The sequence below is a fragment of the Notothenia rossii genome (assembly GCF_949606895.1).
Source record: "Notothenia rossii genome assembly, chromosome: 11".
NCBI classification, from domain to species: Eukaryota; Metazoa; Chordata; class Actinopteri; order Perciformes; family Nototheniidae; genus Notothenia; species Notothenia rossii.
The window spans coordinates 7646275-7667441 of record NC_136910.1 but is presented as its reverse complement, the minus strand read 5'-3'; the positions used below and the strand labels follow the sequence as shown (position 1 = coordinate 7667441).

The following is a 21167-nucleotide window of genomic DNA, read 5'->3' as shown; positions in this document are numbered from 1 at the left end:
TTGAGAGCTGAAAGGTATTTATGTACACATTGTCTTTGTGCGAGTGTATTAGTGTCGTCAGCAAACATACACACTTAAATCTCCGTTCTGATATGGATTTGAAAAGTTGTACAAGAATAAGTATGGAAGAGGATTAGGGCCACATGAAAAAAATGCTGTGACCAAAAGTAAAAGTCTGATTTCTGACTTTAATCTCAGAACAAATCACTTTTGATCAGATCTCTAAAATGTTCACGTATGGCCCTAATCGTCTTCCGTAAATAAGGATCGGATCGCTTCTTTGTGAAAGTTTCTCCATTTTAGAACCAAATAAATAAGGTAAAATAATAATATGATCAACTTCGATAAATCATTTACTGCAGTTAAAATTAATTTCCCTAAAGCATACTGAAGCTATGTTTCACACAGAAGCATTATTGATCTGTGGCTGCTGTAGCTGACCTCTACTTCCAGCACATATTAATGGCTTCAGCTCCGTGTGAATAATGCATGCAGCAGTGATGAGAGCAGAGAAGGCTGTAGGTGCTAATGATTGGACAGGATAGGCTACATCGCTCCTGATTACAATACATTTCATATTAATGAATTAACAGTAATTAATTGACATTTAGGAAACAGTTGTAAATTAACTTATTAGAGGTCACAAGTACATCAATATCCAATATCCTCAGTATCTGAAGATGAATGTGTTTGTGCCTTAACTACATGCACAGAATAGACAACAGTCAATAAAACAATTAAATACGTTCGATTACCGTCCACTGCAACACATTCATTAAAGGAGTGAGTTGAGGGTCTCTAAATAAGGTGCTGCATGGTGTACTTACATTACATTGATTTGCTCAGTATTCCTGGTGGTATCAAGTCATGTAAGTACACCATGCAGCACCTTATTTAGAGACCCTCAACTCACTCCATTAAAATATAGATGCATATTAAATAAATGTAAATAAGCTTTTGAAGCTGATGCTAATATCATCATCAAGTTAATACCATGTGTAAAGGTCTCTTCCTTAGTTTTAGATATTCTTGACAAAATGCTGAAATCCTGAAAAATATCTTTAAACAGAATAAGTGATATGTTGTTGTATGTTAGCAGGGTTAGTCATCCCATCTTTCTCCAAAGAGGCCCTTATTTCAAATGTCAAGGCTCAGTTGTATTGTTTTCTGGTTATTCGTATTTATATGCTTCATGAACCTGCCCGTTGAGAGACTTCAGTGCAGGTAAGTGCAGCTTAGTTTCTATTGGAAAAACGTTGTGCTTTCCACAATGTATTCTTTTAGTTGCATATCTCTCTCACATACAAGTTTATTTTTAGCAAACACAAACATTTCTGCTGATGCTCTTGATTGTTATTTCACATGTTGGGTGAAGTCAAGAAAGGCAAACAAGGCCCCCCAAAACATGTTAGAAAAAGGCCACTCAAATTGGCACAGTTCGCAAAGATAACATTAAAAACGACTTTAAACTCCTTTCCTTTTCAAAACTTCCCATAAAGACACTATGTTATATACTTTTAAAACCCTAAGTGTGTATTCAGCAAGTGACAGAACGTTAACTGTAACTATCCCAAATGGTCACATACAATGGCCTTCTTCCCCCTGGGCCCCCGTAAAGTCTGAGATCGCCACTGTGTATCATCATGCTTACTCCATTTTAACCTATAGGGCCAATGATTTTGACCACAGGGGGGGGGGGGGGGGCTCATTTATGTTAAAATATAGGAACTTGGCTCTGTTAGTGGTCCTTATTCAGAATGCAGAAAAAAACACCTTAGATTTCTGTTTATCTATTTAATTTTAATTTTAATTTATCATGCATTGGTGATATTACAAAGTGCAAATTGCACAGTGAAGTAGTCATAATTTCCCCTGTCTAATCGCATCAAAATAAACTTTATAGTTCAGCAAAGAGTCAAATACTCAAACCAAATCAAACACATCAAGACTACTTTAAATATTTACAAGAGATAAGTTTCCCCTTTACGCGCTGCTGCCTAAGGGGGTGTGGTTAAGTGTCACAGTGCGCATCAGGTGTCCATCTCCGCTATATATACGATCCTGTGATCTGAGGAGAGCAGCAACACAGGGACACCACCCAGGAGACTAAATCAGGAGAAAACTGTCACAAAGTAAGTGTTCTTACTTTAATAAGAGTTTAAGTTGCATCCTAGATCTACAAAGATTTTTGCGCACGTCAATATAATGTTTTATACATCTTTTTCAAGGGAAATTACACCGTGTTGTCTTGTTTCTCCTCAGATGGCCAACATGATGAGATCGTGGATGATGCCTGCAGCTGTGGTCCTCTGCCTGCTGGTGTGTCTGAGCAGCTTTGCCGACGCTTACCCCCCCAAACCGGAGAGCCCGGGGAGCGACGCCTCACCGGAGGACTGGGCCAAATACCACTCAGCGGTCCGGCATTATGTCAACCTCATCACCAGGCAGAGGTGAGACATGCTCAATGCTTTAGATTTAATGTTTAAATCATTTTTTATTTTTTGATAATAAAATTGTATTTTTTTTGTCAAAATCCTGAACTTGATAGAAACGATTTATGAAATAGTTGGTTAGATAGTAAAATAGTCAGGCTATTACAATGAAAACAAGACGTAAAATAGAATGAGTGTGAAAGAAAGAATATTAAAGGGGGGGGGGGTTGTCATGATATGATGCCTTGAGAGCCATACAAAAACGTATTAATCATAGAAATATATATTTTACGCACAGTGTTGCTGCCTAGGTATTGTTTACATTCATAAAGTGAAGAAAGTCTGATGTCACTTTGATGTGATCCAGCAGTGGTTACCATACAGTACTCTCATCAAGCTGCTCTCAATTCCTTTTATGTTTGTGTTTGAATCTAAAGTACTAGCACTGAGTTATGGATGCGTATTATTTTCCCGGATTTAATTAATTAGTATGCCTTCTGTTGCTGGGAAGAGACGTTTATTTAACAGCTCCGAACTTGTAATGTCCTCCTGCTCTTGGTGGCAGTCCCAAAAAGATCACCCTATTCTTCTACTATTTATCTAACTAGAGAATGCACATATGAGTGAGTATAATTAACTCTTCAATCAACAGTTCCATCACCTTGAAAAAACTGGCAAATGTTTAAAACTTGCAGTAGTTTGGTGTCTTCTCGTCCTGTGGTCGGGGCAGACAGGTAGTCCACCTTCTGTGATGTGAGGGATTAAGTCTCTGACTCAAGGACGAGTTGCAAGGAGAGCCACAGGGGGGCGAGCCCTCATGTTGGGGCACAACATTCAGTCTGATAAGACCTGTTTCTCACTCTAAATCAAGATCATCCCTGAACAAAAAAAGTCCCCAAATGTAGAGATTTCAACGATGGCACCGTTAAATATATGAAGTAAATCTCCCAGACTGTATTCAGAGGTTCTATATTTAATTTAGTTCACTAATAAACAGTAATGTTTCATTATTGTTTATGTATTTTTTTTTAAAGGTGAATTTTAGTTGTGTAAGTAAAACAAATACTGAATAAACTAAACATTTCAGATGCTAGACAAGAGTTCATCTTCTTTGGTGAGCTGAGAAGGACTTTCTGTTCATTACGCTTACCATGCGATGCATTGTTGTGCTTAAGAAATCATTAGGGAGAGGAAAGGAGCCTGGTATGCCTCAGTTTTGATCCCAAATCTTGTTAGGACATGCTTCAACATGAGACACCCTGATCATGTTCTTACTAGGTTTAAAATGATTTAATAGTGAAATTGTAGGTTTTCTACACATTTCATCCAAGTTTTCACTGAGGTCTTATTTGTCATGCCTTAAATATGACAGATAGTATATTACTGGTAACAGTTTTGATCAGTAACTGTTATTAAATACACTATCCCTGCTCTATGGCACATTTTCCTGTGCTGGAAGCTGAGGATAGTCTCACCATTTCCCCTCCTGGGTTGTAATGAAAGAGGCTGTAGCTGTCACTGCACTCTCATGCCTCAAACAAATCCATGTTTATTCTTCCCCGACTGGCCAGGCATTGATTTTTACTAAAGACACTTCGAAAGACAAAGTCGAAGGAGCTTGTTGTTTTTGCCTCGTTTGATGCTCAGTTTGAACTTGAACATTCCTTATCTTTCAAGTAATTGCTCCACAGACATGTGAGTGAGTAGAAAACCAGTCCTTAAAAAACTCAATAGTGTGTGTGTGCAGCTAACACACAGCTTGAGGGTTCTTGAGAAAACCCAGTAGTTGAAATGAATTGCCAGGCTGAAGGAGGTCACACCGACAGAGCACCCTGCAGTGACATGCTGACTGAGGGACTGCTGGTGGAAAGCAGAGAAGGGGCCTTCACATGAATGAGAATCTCCAAATAAGATTGAGTTGCAGTCATTACATGATGGTGTTGGATTTGTCTCCAGGTATGGGAAGAGGGCGACCCCCGAGCAGGCGGTGGAGTGGCTGCTGTTTGGAGCCGATTCGAGCCAGGACGCTGAACCACGGTGAGAATTCAACACATTAAAGGATTCAAAGGTTTTTCTGTCATATCGTATGCATGAAAGCTAATGTGTAATAGTTGGCCATGAACATCTTAATAATAAGTCAAAGATATAATGGTGCAGGTTGAATGCAGGCATTTGTAACCATACATGTCTGGTTCAATCATATTATTTTTTAAAGGCTAATACTGATACAAGTGAAATCGTACCACATAGCTATTGTGATGCATTCTGTGTACACTAATCATTTAGAGTAGGGGTCAGCAACCTTTAAAAATAGCTGTTATTTATTTATATATTACTTTTTGTCAAAGCCACATGGAGCCAGTGCAGAGAGCTCAAGAGCCGTGTTTTTTTTTCTACCTCTGATTTAGAGTGTAAAAACACTGCTCCAATATATGGTCAAATTGTTTTATTGCCGTACGCCTCACTGCAGCAGGATTACCTCGCTGTTTATGGTCCTGTTCTTGAGATCCTTGTCAATATTTCATACTTAAAGTGAGTATTGATTAGCATGTTCTCTCACTGTGGAGTTATTGGTCAATTGAGCTGGTAATCCACCATATATTAGGCCGTACTAAGTATGTGAATTGTAATTTAAGTAACGTGCTTTTCCCTCCCATTACAGCTCTGAGTACGGCGATCAGTGGTAAATGATCTTGATGTCAAACCTGACCGACATTATCCCCGATCCTTTGATTCACCCGCACTCACTGAGATTGTCAACCTGCACTGGACTTTGTGACTTTCCATATTGAATGATTTATTGTGCATGCAAATCTCTCTCTCTCTCTCCCTCTCTCCCTCTCTCCGTCTCCTCTCTTTGTCTTCTTCTCTCAGTATATCTATTTGTTCTTTGCCCCAAAAAATGTAAATAATTTGTATCAAAAATGTCTTTATGATGAATAATTCAATTCAATAAATTAGGCTTGGACACCAACGCTTTGGTATTTCGTTTTTCTTTATTTAACCCTCCTGTTATGTTCGGGTCAAATCTGACCAATTTACTACTTTCCTCCACAGTAGGGATTTACACATAAAAGCAAGTATTGCACATAATTAGAAATAAAAAGGGTAGACAATAAACAATTATACAATAAAACTAAACTAAAAGAGGTGAAAATATTTTGTTTAAGTTGACCGAGAAGAAAAAACATGTTAACTATCTGACAAATAAAACACTATTGAAGAGCCAATTAAAAAGTGGTAGTTATTTGCATTTAGTGTGCATATGAATAGGAAATGAATGGGTAACCTTAAATGATGTTCATGAATCACATCAGATAGTAAACACCCACAAATCGACCAAAAGTGCATTTTGGAATAATCAGAATACATTTTTTTAAAGTGTCTATTCTTTGTATATTCACTACCGTTATTCATGTAAACCAGTAGTCTGAGACATTGTTTACAGTTTAAAAGGATGGTAAATAAAATGTGGTTATGATTAATGTGTTTTGTGTTAATGTAAGAGCATTAAAACGAACACGACAGGAGGGATAAACAATTACTGCAGTTGCTCTTGTTGCCACTAGATGTCACTGTATCACAAAGAAAGGCACCTTTACAAGTCGGTATATGTTATTTCTGCTCTTCACGTCGACGGCAGCTTCAACTTCACACCGGGGTAGCACACAATAAGACGCATTTATCTTATCAGATTTACCCGGACACCTTTTGGGAATCATCAGCAGTTCTAATTGGCTTTTAATCAATGGGGCTATTTGCGTGAGCACGCTTTTCGGTAAGGTCTCGTGTAAGATTGTGTGGGTTGGCGCTGTGAAAGTGACTGCATAGATTAAACAAGAACCTGTCGTGCTTCTACAACTGCGAGGAGACTGGTGGAGATTTACCGAGCATCTCGCTGCATATCAGACCAAAGAGGCATCCGGAGAAAGGTGACCGGGGGCAGGTGAGCGCCTTTACCTTTGTCTTACACCGAGGAAACGTGGGGTTTAGATTTGGTTAGCATTATTAACGCCGTTTTTCACCTTCGCCAGGTGGTTAGTGGTACACGCAGTTAGATATATGTCAATGTCTCCTGTGAAAGTAAGGGCTCCCAAAGAGATAAGAGCTAATACCATTTTAAATTACATAAAAATACACATTTTGTAGCAGTTTCTTCCTCACATTCAGCGTAAATAAGATACAGATTACCTCCAGCATGGGCTTTGCCTCTAACATTAGCCACATGCATTTTTATTAACCTAGCTTAATTGGCCTCAGGCTATTTGCACCTGTTCAACGGCCACAGGTGAAACCAATCAGCTTAAACAGTCTTACGCTGAAATATTATTATTAACACTTAAACTGGGAAATGAATTGAACGAATAATAATTGGTAACAATATTGGATGGACGTCATGTACCTGTCCATTGCCATTGCGCATGCCCACACACACGGGGACGTGCACAGATGATCTGTTTCTGACATGAAGGCAGTTACACATTTATAATGGGAGTAAGATTTACCCTTCTTCAAAAGTAAGCTTATTTTTAGACTGTATGCCACAGATGTACTAAGAGAGTCCAAGTAGCAAGGATAAGGTTGACAAATAATTATTTAAATATTCTGAATGTATTCAAATACATTTGTGCTTGACGTGTTTTCCATACTAGATATAATCCTAAACGTAATCATTTTAATGCTTACAACCATCCAGTATGTTTTGCATTTTTATCATTTATAAAAATATGATTACTCTCTTACAATACTTTACCATCATCCATTACACAGCGTCTAACACTATAAGGAGCAGAATGCTATGTAAGCAAAAATGGTAATCCAATATGCATAATTGAAAAAGCCTACCCTTTATCTCTATCAAGAGCTACAGTTACATTTATGGCACAACACATTTCTTCATTTATGAGATGAAAATGTATATACCAGGGTTTCCATCACTTTTACTGTTTAAGTTACACCCACTTCAATAAGAGTACAATCAACTGCAAATAATCCATTTTGTTCAAACGCCTATGAGATTGTCTTTTTCTATCATGTGCTCTTCTGTCGCGCTGTGAAGACATTGTATTACTGCAGAGGAAGTATTCAAATGTCCAAGAAATAAGTTATTGTATTGTCGGTCTAGTTATAAAGATCAATTTGTGACTGTGCTGTACTGTTTGTTGTTCTGAATTATTCTGAAAGGGACATTTGGAGAGCCATTACCATAACATGAATTGAGTATACTTGCGTATTTATTTAATTATTTAAAGCCTAAGAATGGGGCTGTAGTATTTGAGTCCAGTTCTCTGTCTCCAGTCCTTTTTGTGGAAGTCATGGATTTGTCTTGGAGACGTGCTTTGTTTGTTTTGGCTGTGATATGTTTAACGTTCCTACATTTGCAATTTAAACCTTGATTAAGTTTGACTTGGCAATAGACCTAATCAACAAGCTACTTTTAAAATGTAAGAAATTGAGGACAACTTTGTGTACTGATAAAGTCCAGATAACAATATTGTTGGTTTCGAGCAGTTTAACTGATTTAGGTTAAAGGAAATTGTACTAAAGTCACTTGTATATATTATTCATATCAAACCACAGTCGAATACGCCTTACTTTAAAAAGCTTTTAACTGGGATTAAAAAAACTCTAGACCTATTATCTTTGACAGCTTTGGGATCTGGGTCAAGATCAGCAGGTCTGGTTCAGAGACATTGTCAAAGTACTTCTTTAACGATTAAAGAACCCCTGAAGTTGGACTCTTCTTGTTTTGGAAATAATCTTTAACTCAGGGAGATTTGATTACATTTCGTAAAAGACCTTAAATTAGATCAAATTTAGAACAGAAAGGAGAGGACTGTGATTCAGGCCATGTAACAACGGCATGTTTTAACCTCTTCATGTGAGACATTTAATGAATTAACTAAAATAAACTTGGAAACATTCAAAGACATGTCCCTGTGTGACCCCGATCCTTGATCTGAGGAAGTCAGAGCCTCCTTGTTGTTTGACGTCACACACTGAACACTTTAAATAAGACCTTCTTTAATCCACACTGTGTAGTGTTACTGCTCTGATAGAGATTAGTTTAGGCATCACTCAAACTGAAACTTGAATCAGCTGAAGCAGAGTGAAAGACCATATACACTCGATCCCATTGGGAGATGAATATGCAGCTCACATCACCTCTGCTTCTCTTCCCCATCCTCGTGGTGTCATTCATAAAAAAGATCTTCTCATTTACTCTCACAGCTGTCACTTCTCCCCCTCCATCACAGATCTCCATGTACAGAGGCATCAAAGCGGTAATTGACAGACTGTGTTTATATAACCTACATGGATTTTTAATGGGCAAATATGATATTTTTAGCCATGCTAGCGGTTTAGCATTAGCAATGGCAAAGTCAGTCTGTGTTTTCGTTCCTCAGCTTTTGGAAAACCTCCTTGATAGCATGCAATATGGTACAATCGTTCGTGTTCCCCAGAGGATGAAGCCTGCTGACTTAGTTAAAGGTCACCTATTATGCAAAATCCACTTTTTCATGTATTTTCTACATCAACATGCTGTATTCATTCATTCATCACTTCACGACTCGACTACTGCAATAGCATCCTCTATGGCATACCCTCCAACCTCCTCAATAAACTCCAACATATCCAGAACTCTGCTACCCGCCTCCTCACCCACACCCGCTCCCGAGACCACATCACTCCCATCCTCCAGAACCTCCACTGGCTCCCCGTCCGTCAAAGAATCCACTTCAAAGTCCTCCTCATTACTTACAAAGCCCTCAACAACCAGGCCCCCCCCTACCTCACAGACCTGCTGCACCACCACATCCCTTCCCGCTGCCTCCGCTTATCAGAAGCCAACCTCCTATCCATCCCCACCCGCACCAATCACTGGACCTGGGGGGACAGAGCCTTCCCCGTCGCTGCCCCCTCCCTCTGGAACTCACTCCCACAACCCATCAGAGACTGCACCGACCTCACCATCTTGAAAAAACTCACAGAAACTCACCTCTTCAATCTGGCTTTTCATGTGTGATTGTTTTTGTATTATTTGACTTTAATTTTAACTATATATTTATTTGTTGTTCGTTTCTTCTCTTTTCTTTTCACTATTATCTGTAAAGCGTCTTTGAGAACCTGTAAAAGCGCTAACAAATTAAATCTATTATTATTATTATTATAAAGCCAAACCGCGCGGAAACCCCTCACAGCTGACACGACAACAAAAGCAATGGCCGATTGAGCTCCAGCTTCCTCTGCACCTCTTCGGAAGACCAGATTCCTAGTAGGTAGCTGGTCTCTTCAGTGGACCACTGCTGCTTGTTAAGTTTCTCACTCGTTGTGTACAAACTGGATAAAACGCTGGCTTTTTGTTGTTGTTCAGGAGTTGATCCCGCCCCTGCCCCCGCCTTGACGTAAGCGTGACGTATGCGGTGCTTTTGCTCTGGCCGGACAATTTTTTGGTGTTTGAAATGAACCGGATTCCGGAGCTAAGAGGCTGCTCCGCTGCGGTGTGAACAGGAAAACCCGGTGCTTTTCAAGCTCCAGCTCCGAACCGGCCCTGAAACACCGTTGGTGTGAATGAGGTACTAGAGCACCATTGTGTTCTTTGTAACCAAATATCTCTCAGCGGGGCGTGGGGAGGGGCTCCTTATTTTCATCTAAAGTAACAGACAGAGATTCAGCGCTTTTGAAACAGAGGGGATTATGGGATGCTGCAATGCATGATCTGTTTGGTATTTGGAGCCAAACACTTCAGAGACATGTTATGTATCTGAGACCTATAATATGTTGATGAAAAACAGTATGATAGGGGACCTTTAATGCCTCCTCATCCAGCACCTCCTAATATTGCCTCCTAACAGCGCCCTACTCAACATGCCATTTCAGTCATCGTGTAGTTGGTTTATGACATTCAGATGACTGATTTTATACACGCAACAATATAACCTCGTATTCTTCATATTCATAGTCGTTTTTTTCCTAGAGTGAGGCAACAAACACTGCAAGGTGCCTGGGTCTATTTTGCTCATTCAGTGCCTGTGAAATAAATTCTTATAAACTGTTTATTTCACAGTGTGTAAAAACAGACCTGGCTGTGTAAAACGGCTTCCCAGTCCATATCGAAAGGGTGCGTGTTGTACACAGCACAGCTCCGTATATGTGTCGGGGATTAGACTATTATTTAGCAATAGCCGTTAATGCATTTCCCTGGGATCCTTGGAACAGCTGTCTACAGGAAATGTCTAAACCTCGCCCGTCTATCTGACTTGGCATCCGGTTATTACTTTGATCATAACGAACAGTCACAACCAATATTGTACACATGGGGCTAAAGCATTTGGATCCTATTTCTATGTATTTTTAGGCTCGTAGTTGTAACTCACAGTGAAGTGGAATTTTGCGGTCTCTCGATCGGTGGAGCTTATGCTTGTTCACGGGTTCACACATTCTGAGCCTTTTTTAGCAGCACTTTATTCTAAATATCTGTTTTGTTCGCCATAAATGTTTGTTTTAAGCTCTTGGTCAATGTCAAGGGAGAGTTCCAATCCAAATAAAAACAAGGCTGGAGGGAGAGATACTTGCCTTTCCTTTAAAGAATATACAGGGAAATAAAAACCCAATCATTTTCTTTCTCCCCTTTTTAATAAATACCAATATCGAGCAAATACACGACCAGCTACGTTTCAAGGTTGGCCTGAAAGCTGGAATTTCTTTGTCATATCCAGCTTTAGGTTTTCCTCTCAAGGGAGATTTGTGTGACATTGAAACGGTGACATTCATTTTAATTTTTTTCTTCATGGCTGCTTCCTCAGAAAGACAAAAGGAGTGGAAACCTTTTTAATGAAATCCAGTCCGGTGGTTTGAAATGCTCCCCCTGGGTATCTCTCAGCCCTTTGCCTGAATCCTCTAGCCTCTCAGGGGTGCGTACATGACATTTAATTACACTTATATATATCTGTATCAGCTCTGGGAAACGGTAGACACACGGCGCTAAGTTGATCAAGTTTTATTAGCATCAGGTGATATCTCCTGATGGTGCAAAATCTGTCATCATGCATACAAAAGCAGATTGGTTGATCTTAAATGATGTAGAATATATATATATATATATATATATATATAAAAGATAATGAACTAGCTGTTACTGTTTGTGAACCTCGCAGTAGGTCATGTGTCTAATGAGTCCTATTAGATTATTTCCAAGGCAAGATAATGTTTTATTGTCATTTAAAGCTCAACCTGGACCCAGGAAAAATACATGAAGCGTTTTCACCCATGTTGTTTTCTAGTAACACACTGTGTGTATTAATATGCACACGGGGAGTAAACACCTTCATTTATGAAATCATTCAACCATGGCTCTAAACGGCACTTGAATGCACCCTCTCCTTCAAAAGACCTTACCAACTTTGTTTTGATTGCACAGGCAAGTGTAGTGACTAGGGTGGTAACAAGAGCCCCGGAAGGCAAGCTTCAATAAATTGCTTTAATATTACCTGGGGAGAACGAGCTTAGCCTGGAAATACGTTTGATAATGGAGAAGTATTTACATACTGGTACTTTCTCCAAGATACTCGAGGGCAGATACTGAAAATACATTTTTATGAAGGGACATCCCTTAATATTTTTGAAGGAATAGTATTAACTTTGATGACTGTGTGACAGATGATCATACATCACAAAGTGAGGTTTACAAATGTTATTGCCTCTATAGCAGCAAACATAACTTCAATTGTCTTGGAGAGGCAGTAAAGTTATTCCTCGGCTAACCCTTATGTGAAAACGGTAACCTTAACGCTATAGAAAACAATGTATACACTATCGGCTACCATAATCTCAGGGACTGATGTGTACAGTACAGAAGCTCAAGGATGTATATGGGTCCTTTTATCTTCAGCAAATGCTCTCACAGTAATTGCCTGCGTAAGTGTGATGATGAAAAAGGGATGATCGAATGCATGACACCAGAACTTATACCTGGTTGTCATAGAGCAGGGGTGCCCATTACGTCGATCGCAAAGGTAGTGTGGGTAGATTGCATGGCATTGAAAAAAAAAAAAAGAATATTTTTTTTTTTTTTTTTTTTAAAGTTAGCCTATCATCCATCCTTACCTTACCTTTTGGGCTTGGTCATTTTAAAAGTAGCTCCCAAGCTGAAAAAGTGTGTGCGCCCCTGTCATAGAGTATACATGTTGTTGGTATAAGCATTGGACCTGCAATCACTGTTTCGGGTGGTCGGGATTATCAAAACTGTTCGATAACCATTCGAGGAAAGTCAGAAAATATTATGTTTTTTGTTTGGGCGAACGGACCCCTTAAGGTTACATTTACCTCGGGTTCTAACTGTAAAGAATCCAATGTTTTTGTATTGTTGTTTTTAATAAGGAGCAGAAAACAAGTCAACGATTAACTCCACTGACCCCCTTTCCTTTAAAAGTAGAAGGTGGTGTTCTTTTAAGGCAACCCTGCACCTTGTAATTACTCTTCAGATCTTGGGACATTTTTGTTAATCTGAAGATGTAGAAACAATTTTTCCCAAGTGCTGTAATCGGTCCATTAAAGCTAAATACAGGTTTCAAAAGCCTTAGTTTTGGCTCTTTTTTTAATAATATGACGCCAATATAAAATGATTTTCCTCAGATATAGAGCGACCCGAAGTGTTGCTCAAACCTATTAAAAGAGCCCATTTGAGCTCCAACATATGTTTTTTTTACGCATTTCCCCTTGTTGCCATGGCAAAGCGCCTGGGAAAAAAGGCAAAGAGCTGCTCACGGTTGTCTTGGATACGACAGTTTTCCCTTGTAAAGTAACGAGAGGAGCTGAACCTGTGGGAGCAGCGCAGGGTTATTTTAGGCCTGACGTCAGCCTGCATGTGTGGATTAGGACTTGTTTAGTCACTGGTGTGTGTGCTTGTGTGTGAGTGAGCATGTTGACAGGCTTTAATGCAGCCTCACTGTGGGAACCGCTCAAGGCGTTTTACACTTGGTGATAAACACCTGCCGCTACATCTGCCATTGCTGCACATCAAAATGTAATGAAAGAGGCAATTTGGAAATCTTCAGATGCAAGCTTTAAAGAAATGGATATTTCCCTCAAACACGGTTTAGGGGTTGATAGAGAGATATGTGTGATCTGATCATTTAAATCAGAGCATTGGTTTCACGTGAGAGTGTACGCTTTCAGACAATATCCTTTAAAGAATAAAAGGAGAATCAATTTGAAACAAAGAAGTTACAATCTTCAATGATTTGCAGAAGTATGGGAGAAAAATCCCCATCTAATCTCATTTTGAAAAATACTTAAAAGGGGCCTTATTATGGTTTTTGGGGTTATGCTTCATAGATTTGTGTGCATGTAAATGATCTGCATCTCTCCCACACTTTCCTCCCCTGCCTAAAACGCCTCCATTGGACTCCTTTGTTTACTTCCAGAACATAGCGACATCACCATGTAACACTCACGCTTCTAGCGCTCCAACACATTGTACGTGATAGGCTAAGGGGCGGGACATCTCTAAGTGGTTGACCAATCACAACAGAGCCGGCCAGCTAACCAATCGGAGCAGACTGGGCTCTGGTTTCAGACGGAGGGTGAAAAGAGGTGAGAACAATAAAGAGCTTTTCGAACATTAAAGCATGGAGACATGTCACAGTAGAGACACTAAATACTAATATGAACCTGAATATTTAAATAATATGGCCCCTTTAAAGCTTACTTGTTGCCTTGAGCTTTAGGGATATTTTTTAAGGTCCTTCCACACCAAACTGACACCAAAGAACACCAAAGAACCAAAGAAAAACGTCGCCTCACGTCTCCTGTGTATTGGCCACGTTTCGCACTGGAACACCGCAAAGACTTCAGCCGACGGCCAAGTTGCACGTACGAACTGCGCATGCGTGAGTGGCAATAACTCTCCTTACCAGCAGGTGTCGGTAGAGTGTATTCGTCATTCAAAAGAGGCAACGACCGGAAGACAGACTGCGTGATACACCGAGAGAAGAAGAACAGACTGCGTGATATAAACAAACAACAAATAGCGTGTGCGTTCCATTTTCATTCTACAGCGAGAAGCTCATGGGGCTTTCCCCAACCTGTGTCGAGAGCTGGAGTTAAATGAAATCTCAGATTTTCCTTCTTAATTGTTTGTTTGGGTCCCTCACTTCCGTCTCGCTTCTCATGCACTGATTCGCTAAGCTGAACAGCCAATCAGAGTGATTTCTTTGGCCGATGGCCTTTAGCCGACAGCCTTCCGATTCAACATGTCGAATCAGCGGCGGAAGGTCAGACACGACGACGGAGCAGTACACACCAAGACACACCAATGTGTGTAGGGCGACACAACGCTCATCGACGGCCCGACATCTATCGACGCCGACAATCGGCTTGGACCTTAAGACACCAAAACCTTGACCTTTACCCTCAACACCTTTTTATATAAGATCTGGGTGATCCAGGAATTTATACTTGTCTGTAGTTACTCTTAAAATGGTTATTTAGGGAGGAGTTTCAATTGTATCCAAACATTTAATTATAGATACATGTGTGCGCGCACACACACACACACACACACACACACACACACACACACACACACACACACACACACACACACACACACACACACACACACACACACACACACACACACACACCCACCCACCCAGCTGGCCTTTTGTTTTAATAGATTGGCAGTGTAGGGATGATTGCAGTTCTTCAAATATGATGTCATGACGGCAGCTGTGCTTTTGGGCTGCTCTCTTCCTACAATACAGTGTGGAAGATAGAGATTTGTGTGTGTTTTTAAGATATGCATTTGTGAGTTGACTAATAGAGAGAGAGGGAAAATCACTGAGCGCAGAGACAGATTGGATACAAGAATCTTACTGTATAGCCAGACTGTCCCAGCATTTGAAGTGCAAGGTATTTTATTTTCCTCCTGCACTTAATTACACAGTTAAACTTGAGCTTTATTCTAAACAGTATTGTTAAGGGCACCTACTTAATCCTTGGCTGAAGGGATTGATTACCAGGTGCAATTATTAGTACATCTGGCATTTCTGCAAGTAGATTCCACCACCAAGAAAATACCTCCACTGGCAGCGACTGCACCATCATTACATCCTTGCCAATTATTCCACATCAGTAATACGGAGTAAGAACAGGGTCAGAGAGCAGAGAACATCCTGCCCCCCCCCCCCCCCCCCCCCCGAGCAGTCAGCCGAGCTTCACACGAGCTCCGCTGCAATCCGCTTTGACTTCTTAGAGGCCATGTGGCATACTTTTAACAGGCTCTGTCATTTCACAGTGCAAACACGGATAAGCCCGGAGGAATGTTGTGTGGCATCATGGAGCTGATCCGCATCGATCCGAGTTCTGCAACAGAGCTTTGTCCCTGAGCATATAGGAATGTGCTTCAATCAATGTCACGGCTACACATATGAATACAGACAATCAATTTGCTCTGTCCTGCCCTAGCTCCAACTGGATCAAGTAAAAAAGCTAACAAAAACAATACCAACTTAAATATGGAATACATTGTTTTTACTCATTTAAAAAAGATAATCAAAAATGAACGCACATGAAGGAAGGCACTGGATGTAACTGCTTTGATCTACAAATCTGACTAAGTCATGTCAGGTTGTGCTATTTCAAATGTGATACAACAGGTCTGTGGGTTAGGTGAAATGCATGTGTTACATAAGGCAAAGAGGGGGAGTTAAATGCACCTAAAACAACCATCTCAATCATCATTTGTGATCTACTAGAAGTGTGTGGTGGTGTCTGAAAAATCATAAAGGCAGCAGAGACCCCGCCCTCTGCCTTTTTATGATTTTTCCGTGTTCACACATTTCTGACTTTTCAACGTCCATAAAAACGTCTAGGTGACAGATTGTAAGCAAGCAATCGATACGCACCGTGACACCGGTTGAACCTAGGATGAATGGCCCAATTAGAATATTGTGTTTGCAAACGACAACAAACAAAACCTAATCAAAAATACCTTTTTAAGTTTGAAGCAAAAACACTATTGAAAGGATTAATGGGATAATAGATTTATTTAAGGATGCCTTTAATCTTACCTGTCTTTGAAGTGTATTCAATATCTTCAAATGGATTATTCCAATGCTTAATCAACTGGAGGTACAACAAGCAATAATTCAGGTGTTCCACATTTTCAGTCCCAATGCGTCCCCAGGCTTAACTCAAATGGTTTGTTCAATATGGGGTGAACAAGTTACTATGCCTTTCTCCAGTGGGCTCACACATGTAGATCTCTGCACAGATGCATGCACTACATACCCCTGACCTTGAGGGCATCCTAATATGTGTATTCATTGACGATTAAGAGGCTTCAAATGAAATAATATTCATTGATTATTCGTAATGGGAAATTGCACACAGTTGAGAAATGCTTGCTGAGAAATGTGATTGGATCTAACAGAAGATGTGTATTGAGTCATCTTCTTAGAAAAAGGCAGGAAGTCTGTAAGAAATGATAGCATCGTTTTGTTGTCACTGTTGCTGATAGCGCCCTCATTTGTCAAGTTCCCGTAATTCCTTCAGTTCCCGTAATTCCTTCAGTGCCTGAATGTTCATTTCTCAAGATCTGATTTAATGAGGATGAGGCTGAAGTTAGATGATTATTTAGAGACGCACACTGAGCACATGATGACGTTAACAGCTTTTGGGCATCACAACATCCACCATGGATACTGTATCTATTGTCATGGCAACCAGGAATTAGCATCCTGTCTCTCCTTCGTCAGCTGCACTCTTTTCTTCCTCACCATTGTTCTCTGTCACCCCCCCCTCCTCCTTTTTCTCTCTCTGACCCCCTCCTCATGTTTCCACACAGCCCTCCATCCTCTCCTCAACCCTCTCCTGTTTTTCTTCTGTCTGTTTTCCCCCTCATGACAATTAATTGCCTCTTCTGTTTACATCCCCCCACCCCCATACCCCCTCCTCAACGCCTAATTGCTATTCACCGAGGGTGTTTCACAAATTCCACCTCACCTGACAAATCTCAAGACGACGGCACATGTTTCAGTCTTCTGTCTGTAATGCTTGTTTTCCCAGCTTCCTGATGTTAAATGGATCAATTAGAATCAACAGAGATCCTCTCTAATGTGAGCTGCTCGGCCCACTCACTCAATCTTTCCAACTGTTGCTAATAGTATTCCTCCGTGGGTTATGTCGGTTATTACTGTTTGGGGCGTTACCAGAGCAACAGGCTACTCTATTTATAGGTATTAACCAAGTTAGATGCCAGTGGTTGTTTGTGGGAGCTTGTTTGGAGAAATTAAGAATGAGCTGCGCACATAAATACTCCATTGACTGATTATGAAGGATTTGTTTTCTTAGTCATGGCTGGATTCAGACTTTCACGGTGTTTTGAACTTGAGGGGCCTCAACTTAACGAGGTTTATCATAATGTGACACGCTATAAAAACAAGCTATAAAATATGGAAAAAAATTAAAATCTGTGGGAAATAGTCCTGTTAGCTATTTATAGAACTCCTATCCACCATGCCTTGTTTAAACCCTAGTCTTGCTTCATTGGTCTAAAAACCAGGGGATTTCACATTCATATTCACAATCGATACTTAATTAGTTTTTTCAATGCGTCTGCCTTCACTCTCTTCTATTTGCAGTTGACCTATCAATTTCTGAGGAGGATACCGGGAGGAACCAGCTCTGAAAATGCCCGTGGCGACATCCAGCTCTGACTCCGGTAAGTGGCTTTCTCTCGCTGTGATGAGGACCAACTCTCACTATGTGTGTGTGAGAGTGTGTGTGTGTGTGTGTGTGTGAGTCAGCAAGAGAGATATCCACAGAGAGACAAGAGGGAGGAGATGCTGAACGGTTTGTGGTTATTCCAGCACCCAGGACATGTATCTCATCTCCAGAGCTCTAATGTGACTTAATGAGCTGGCTAATGGAGCGCTAAGACTCCCTTAGATCAGTTCTGCCTCGAAGGATTTGCTGTTGTATCATTCGCAGACCTCCACACACGCACACATGTACGTCATATCTGCACTACTGGCCGGCTGTAGTACAACGCTGCATGCCCTTTCACACAAATGTTGTTATTATGGATTGAAAACTGATCAATGATGACTGAAATAGTACCGTGTGAAAGAGGGGAGAGGGTTCAGTTATTTCCGATCGAGTTTGTTTCATAGATCAGGGTTTCTTTGGTAATTAAGATTTCAACTTTTGGAAAAAATATGGCAGTTTTTCTGTGAAATGGATAAATGAAAAAGCGTTATAGTTTGACAGTTTAATACTACTCCATGGCGGCTGCGAATGTCATTTTTAAAGAGGCCCAATTATGCTCATATTCACGTTCATATTTGTATTTTATCCCTCCACTCTGACTCGTTAGTATGCTTTAATGTTCAAAAAGCTCCTGTGCTGCAGCACCTCTTTTCACCCTCTGTCTGAAACCAGAGCCCAGTCTGCTCTGATTGGTTAGCTGGAATGCTCTGTTTGGTCCACTTCTTAGGGATGTCCCGCTATTGGCCTATCATGCACAATGTGTTGGAGCACAAGCCAATAGAAGGTAGAGTGTTATGTCACTGTGTTACAGGGGAAAACAAGGGACTCCAATGGAGGAGTTTCAGGCAGGGGGGGGGGCCTGTTTGGGAGAGATTGTTTCCTTTTGCACACCATTTACATGCATCAAAACCATAACACATTACAGCAGGGGTGGGAAACATCCGGCCTACGGGCCGTATACGGGCCGTGAGACCATTTGGTCGAGGTCATTTATAAACACACGCAAAAAAGAAATCTAGACCGCAAAATAATTAAACAAGCGAGTGCCTGTTTTTGCCGGCCAAGGTCAAGGTCCTTGAACACAACATGAGCTAACATGTCATCACGTGGTGTATGTCTCGTCTGACAGTTCTGCCGGAGAGCACCAGAACGCCGCTCCGGGCCGGGACTTCACAAATTGCAGTACCCATAAGGAGCCGTACACATGCCGCAGTTTCTGCGTGGCTGTGTCTTTAGTTGTAAGCCCAGTGGCGATCTGTTCATCTGTCATACAGTCAACAACTTTGTTGTTATTAGCATCTGGTTAGCTAGCTATGCTAACGAATATAAGAAGCTTTTTCTACAACCAGGTAAAGGCACATCTTTATATGATCATTATAGTTATAAAAAAATAAGAGAATAAAGTAAACAGGTATAAAATACTATATGACAGTAAAAAAAAGTTGTTATTAATAAACAAGAATACAGTTTAAAAGGGGAGTGATTTGTAAAATATCCATAAAGAAAAAGTAAATCTGCTTACAGTTCTGTTTCATATGGATGTTGCAGTGGCGAGCCGTGACTTTTATACTTAGGCCCTCTGACCCCCTCTGATGGTTCCAGAACAAAATGACTCAGGGTGCATAAATCTATCGATTAGATTTATGATTCGAAAATAATAAAAGTAGGCTAGACATGTGGACATTATTGGGCTGAACAAAACGTGCATTTATCTTCGTTCCACAGACCTTATTTCCAGCTATTTTCCAAAATCCTATGGAGAAATCCCATTTCTTTTGTGTCGAGGAAACCCGAGCGCAGCTTACTTCCGGGTTTTAGGACGCATCACTGCAGCTCTTTATACACATGTACAGGCCCGGTTCCAGAACAAAATGACTCAGGGTGCATCTGAGATTAGAGAGGGTGCAGTGGTAAAGTGCTATTTTTATAAGTGAGGAGTGGACCTAACACGCTCTAGGGGCGTCCTCACCTCCTCTAGGGGGGTCAGGGGGCATGCTCCCCCGGGAAGATTTTTTTAAAATATTTAAGTTGAAAGCATCAATCTGGTGCACTTTGAGAGCAACTTTAAGAGATCTATGGATACATCTCTCAACACCCAGATGAAACAGAACTGTAAACAGATTACTTTTTCTTTATGGATATTTTACAAACCCCTTTTTAAGACCGAAATCTCTACATGCTTAGCAGAAGATGGCTCTGTTTTGCCGAGGTCCTCTGGCACTTGCGGGCCGCTGAGGGGTGGCGGTGTTTGGGGCAACGAAGACGGCTGCTGCTGCTCCGCCTCCGTGGGCGAGGCGGGCAAAGCTGGCGAGTCGGGCGGGAGGACGTTAGTGTCCACGTCAGTGGCCGCAGGTAACGTAATGTCCCCATGATCTGAACTGTTATTACCTGCAGTAGATGCAGTGTTACCGCTGGCGATAAGGGGTGGTTGTTTTAACCATTATCTGATGTCCATCATTGACTGCTGTGTAAGCACCTTGCAAATGAAAGGTCACGCGCACCTGACATAATAACGTTACTTACCGTTTAAATTGACCAAATAAATGCAGCAGACAATGTTATTCAGCCACAATTACAATTGATTTGATTTCAACTATATTCTTCTCATTATTATTATTACTACTATTGTTATTATTGTTATTATATATGTAATATCTTTTAATATATATATTTTTTCACTTTTTTTTTTTTTTCCACTTTTAACTTTTCAAATGAGGGTGCATAACGACTCAACTGAGGGTGCAATGCACCCTTATGCACCCCCGTAGAATCGGGCCTGCACATGCATAAACCTTGCAGCGGGCGGAACTTTTCATAAAGTCCGCGAAAATAAAGCCCACCCATTTAGAGGGAAGATATGATTGGTCAATTGTACTGTCATTTGACATTACTCTCTCGTTCAGTTACTATAGCTGAGCCCTCTGTGAATGTAGAGAGGGACCAACAAGCTCTCCCGTCTTC

General features: G+C 40.7%; 2 protein-coding genes across 6 annotated transcripts in view; both read left to right on the top strand.

Annotated features, from left to right (window-relative positions):
• Window positions 1–2048: 2048 nt before the first annotated feature.
• On the top strand, window positions 2049–5406 carry pyyb (peptide YYb). The gene is made up of 4 exons (XM_079656790.1): window positions 2049–2132; window positions 2263–2450; window positions 4389–4469; window positions 5095–5406. Exons 2-4 carry the CDS (start codon window positions 2263–2265, stop codon window positions 5117–5119), a joined length of 294 nt encoding a protein of 97 aa, XP_079512916.1. The 5' UTR covers window positions 2049–2132; the 3' UTR covers window positions 5120–5406.
• Window positions 5407–6066: 660 nt separating this feature from the next.
• mpp2b (MAGUK p55 scaffold protein 2b) overlaps window positions 6067–21167 on the top strand; it is a 51748-nt gene continuing 36647 nt past the window's right edge. For 2 of the 5 annotated variants that reach the window (XM_079660740.1, XM_079660738.1), the window contains exons 1-2: window positions 6067–6378; window positions 18080–18159. In XM_079660740.1, coding sequence (XP_079516866.1) covers window positions 18129–18159 — 31 coding nt within the window. In that variant the 5' untranslated portion in view covers window positions 6067–6378; window positions 18080–18128. Of the gene's footprint in view, window positions 6379–13248; window positions 14028–18079; window positions 18160–21167 lie in introns of those variants that run through there. The other 3 variants (XM_079660742.1, XM_079660741.1, XM_079660739.1) reach the window with 2 other exon arrangements.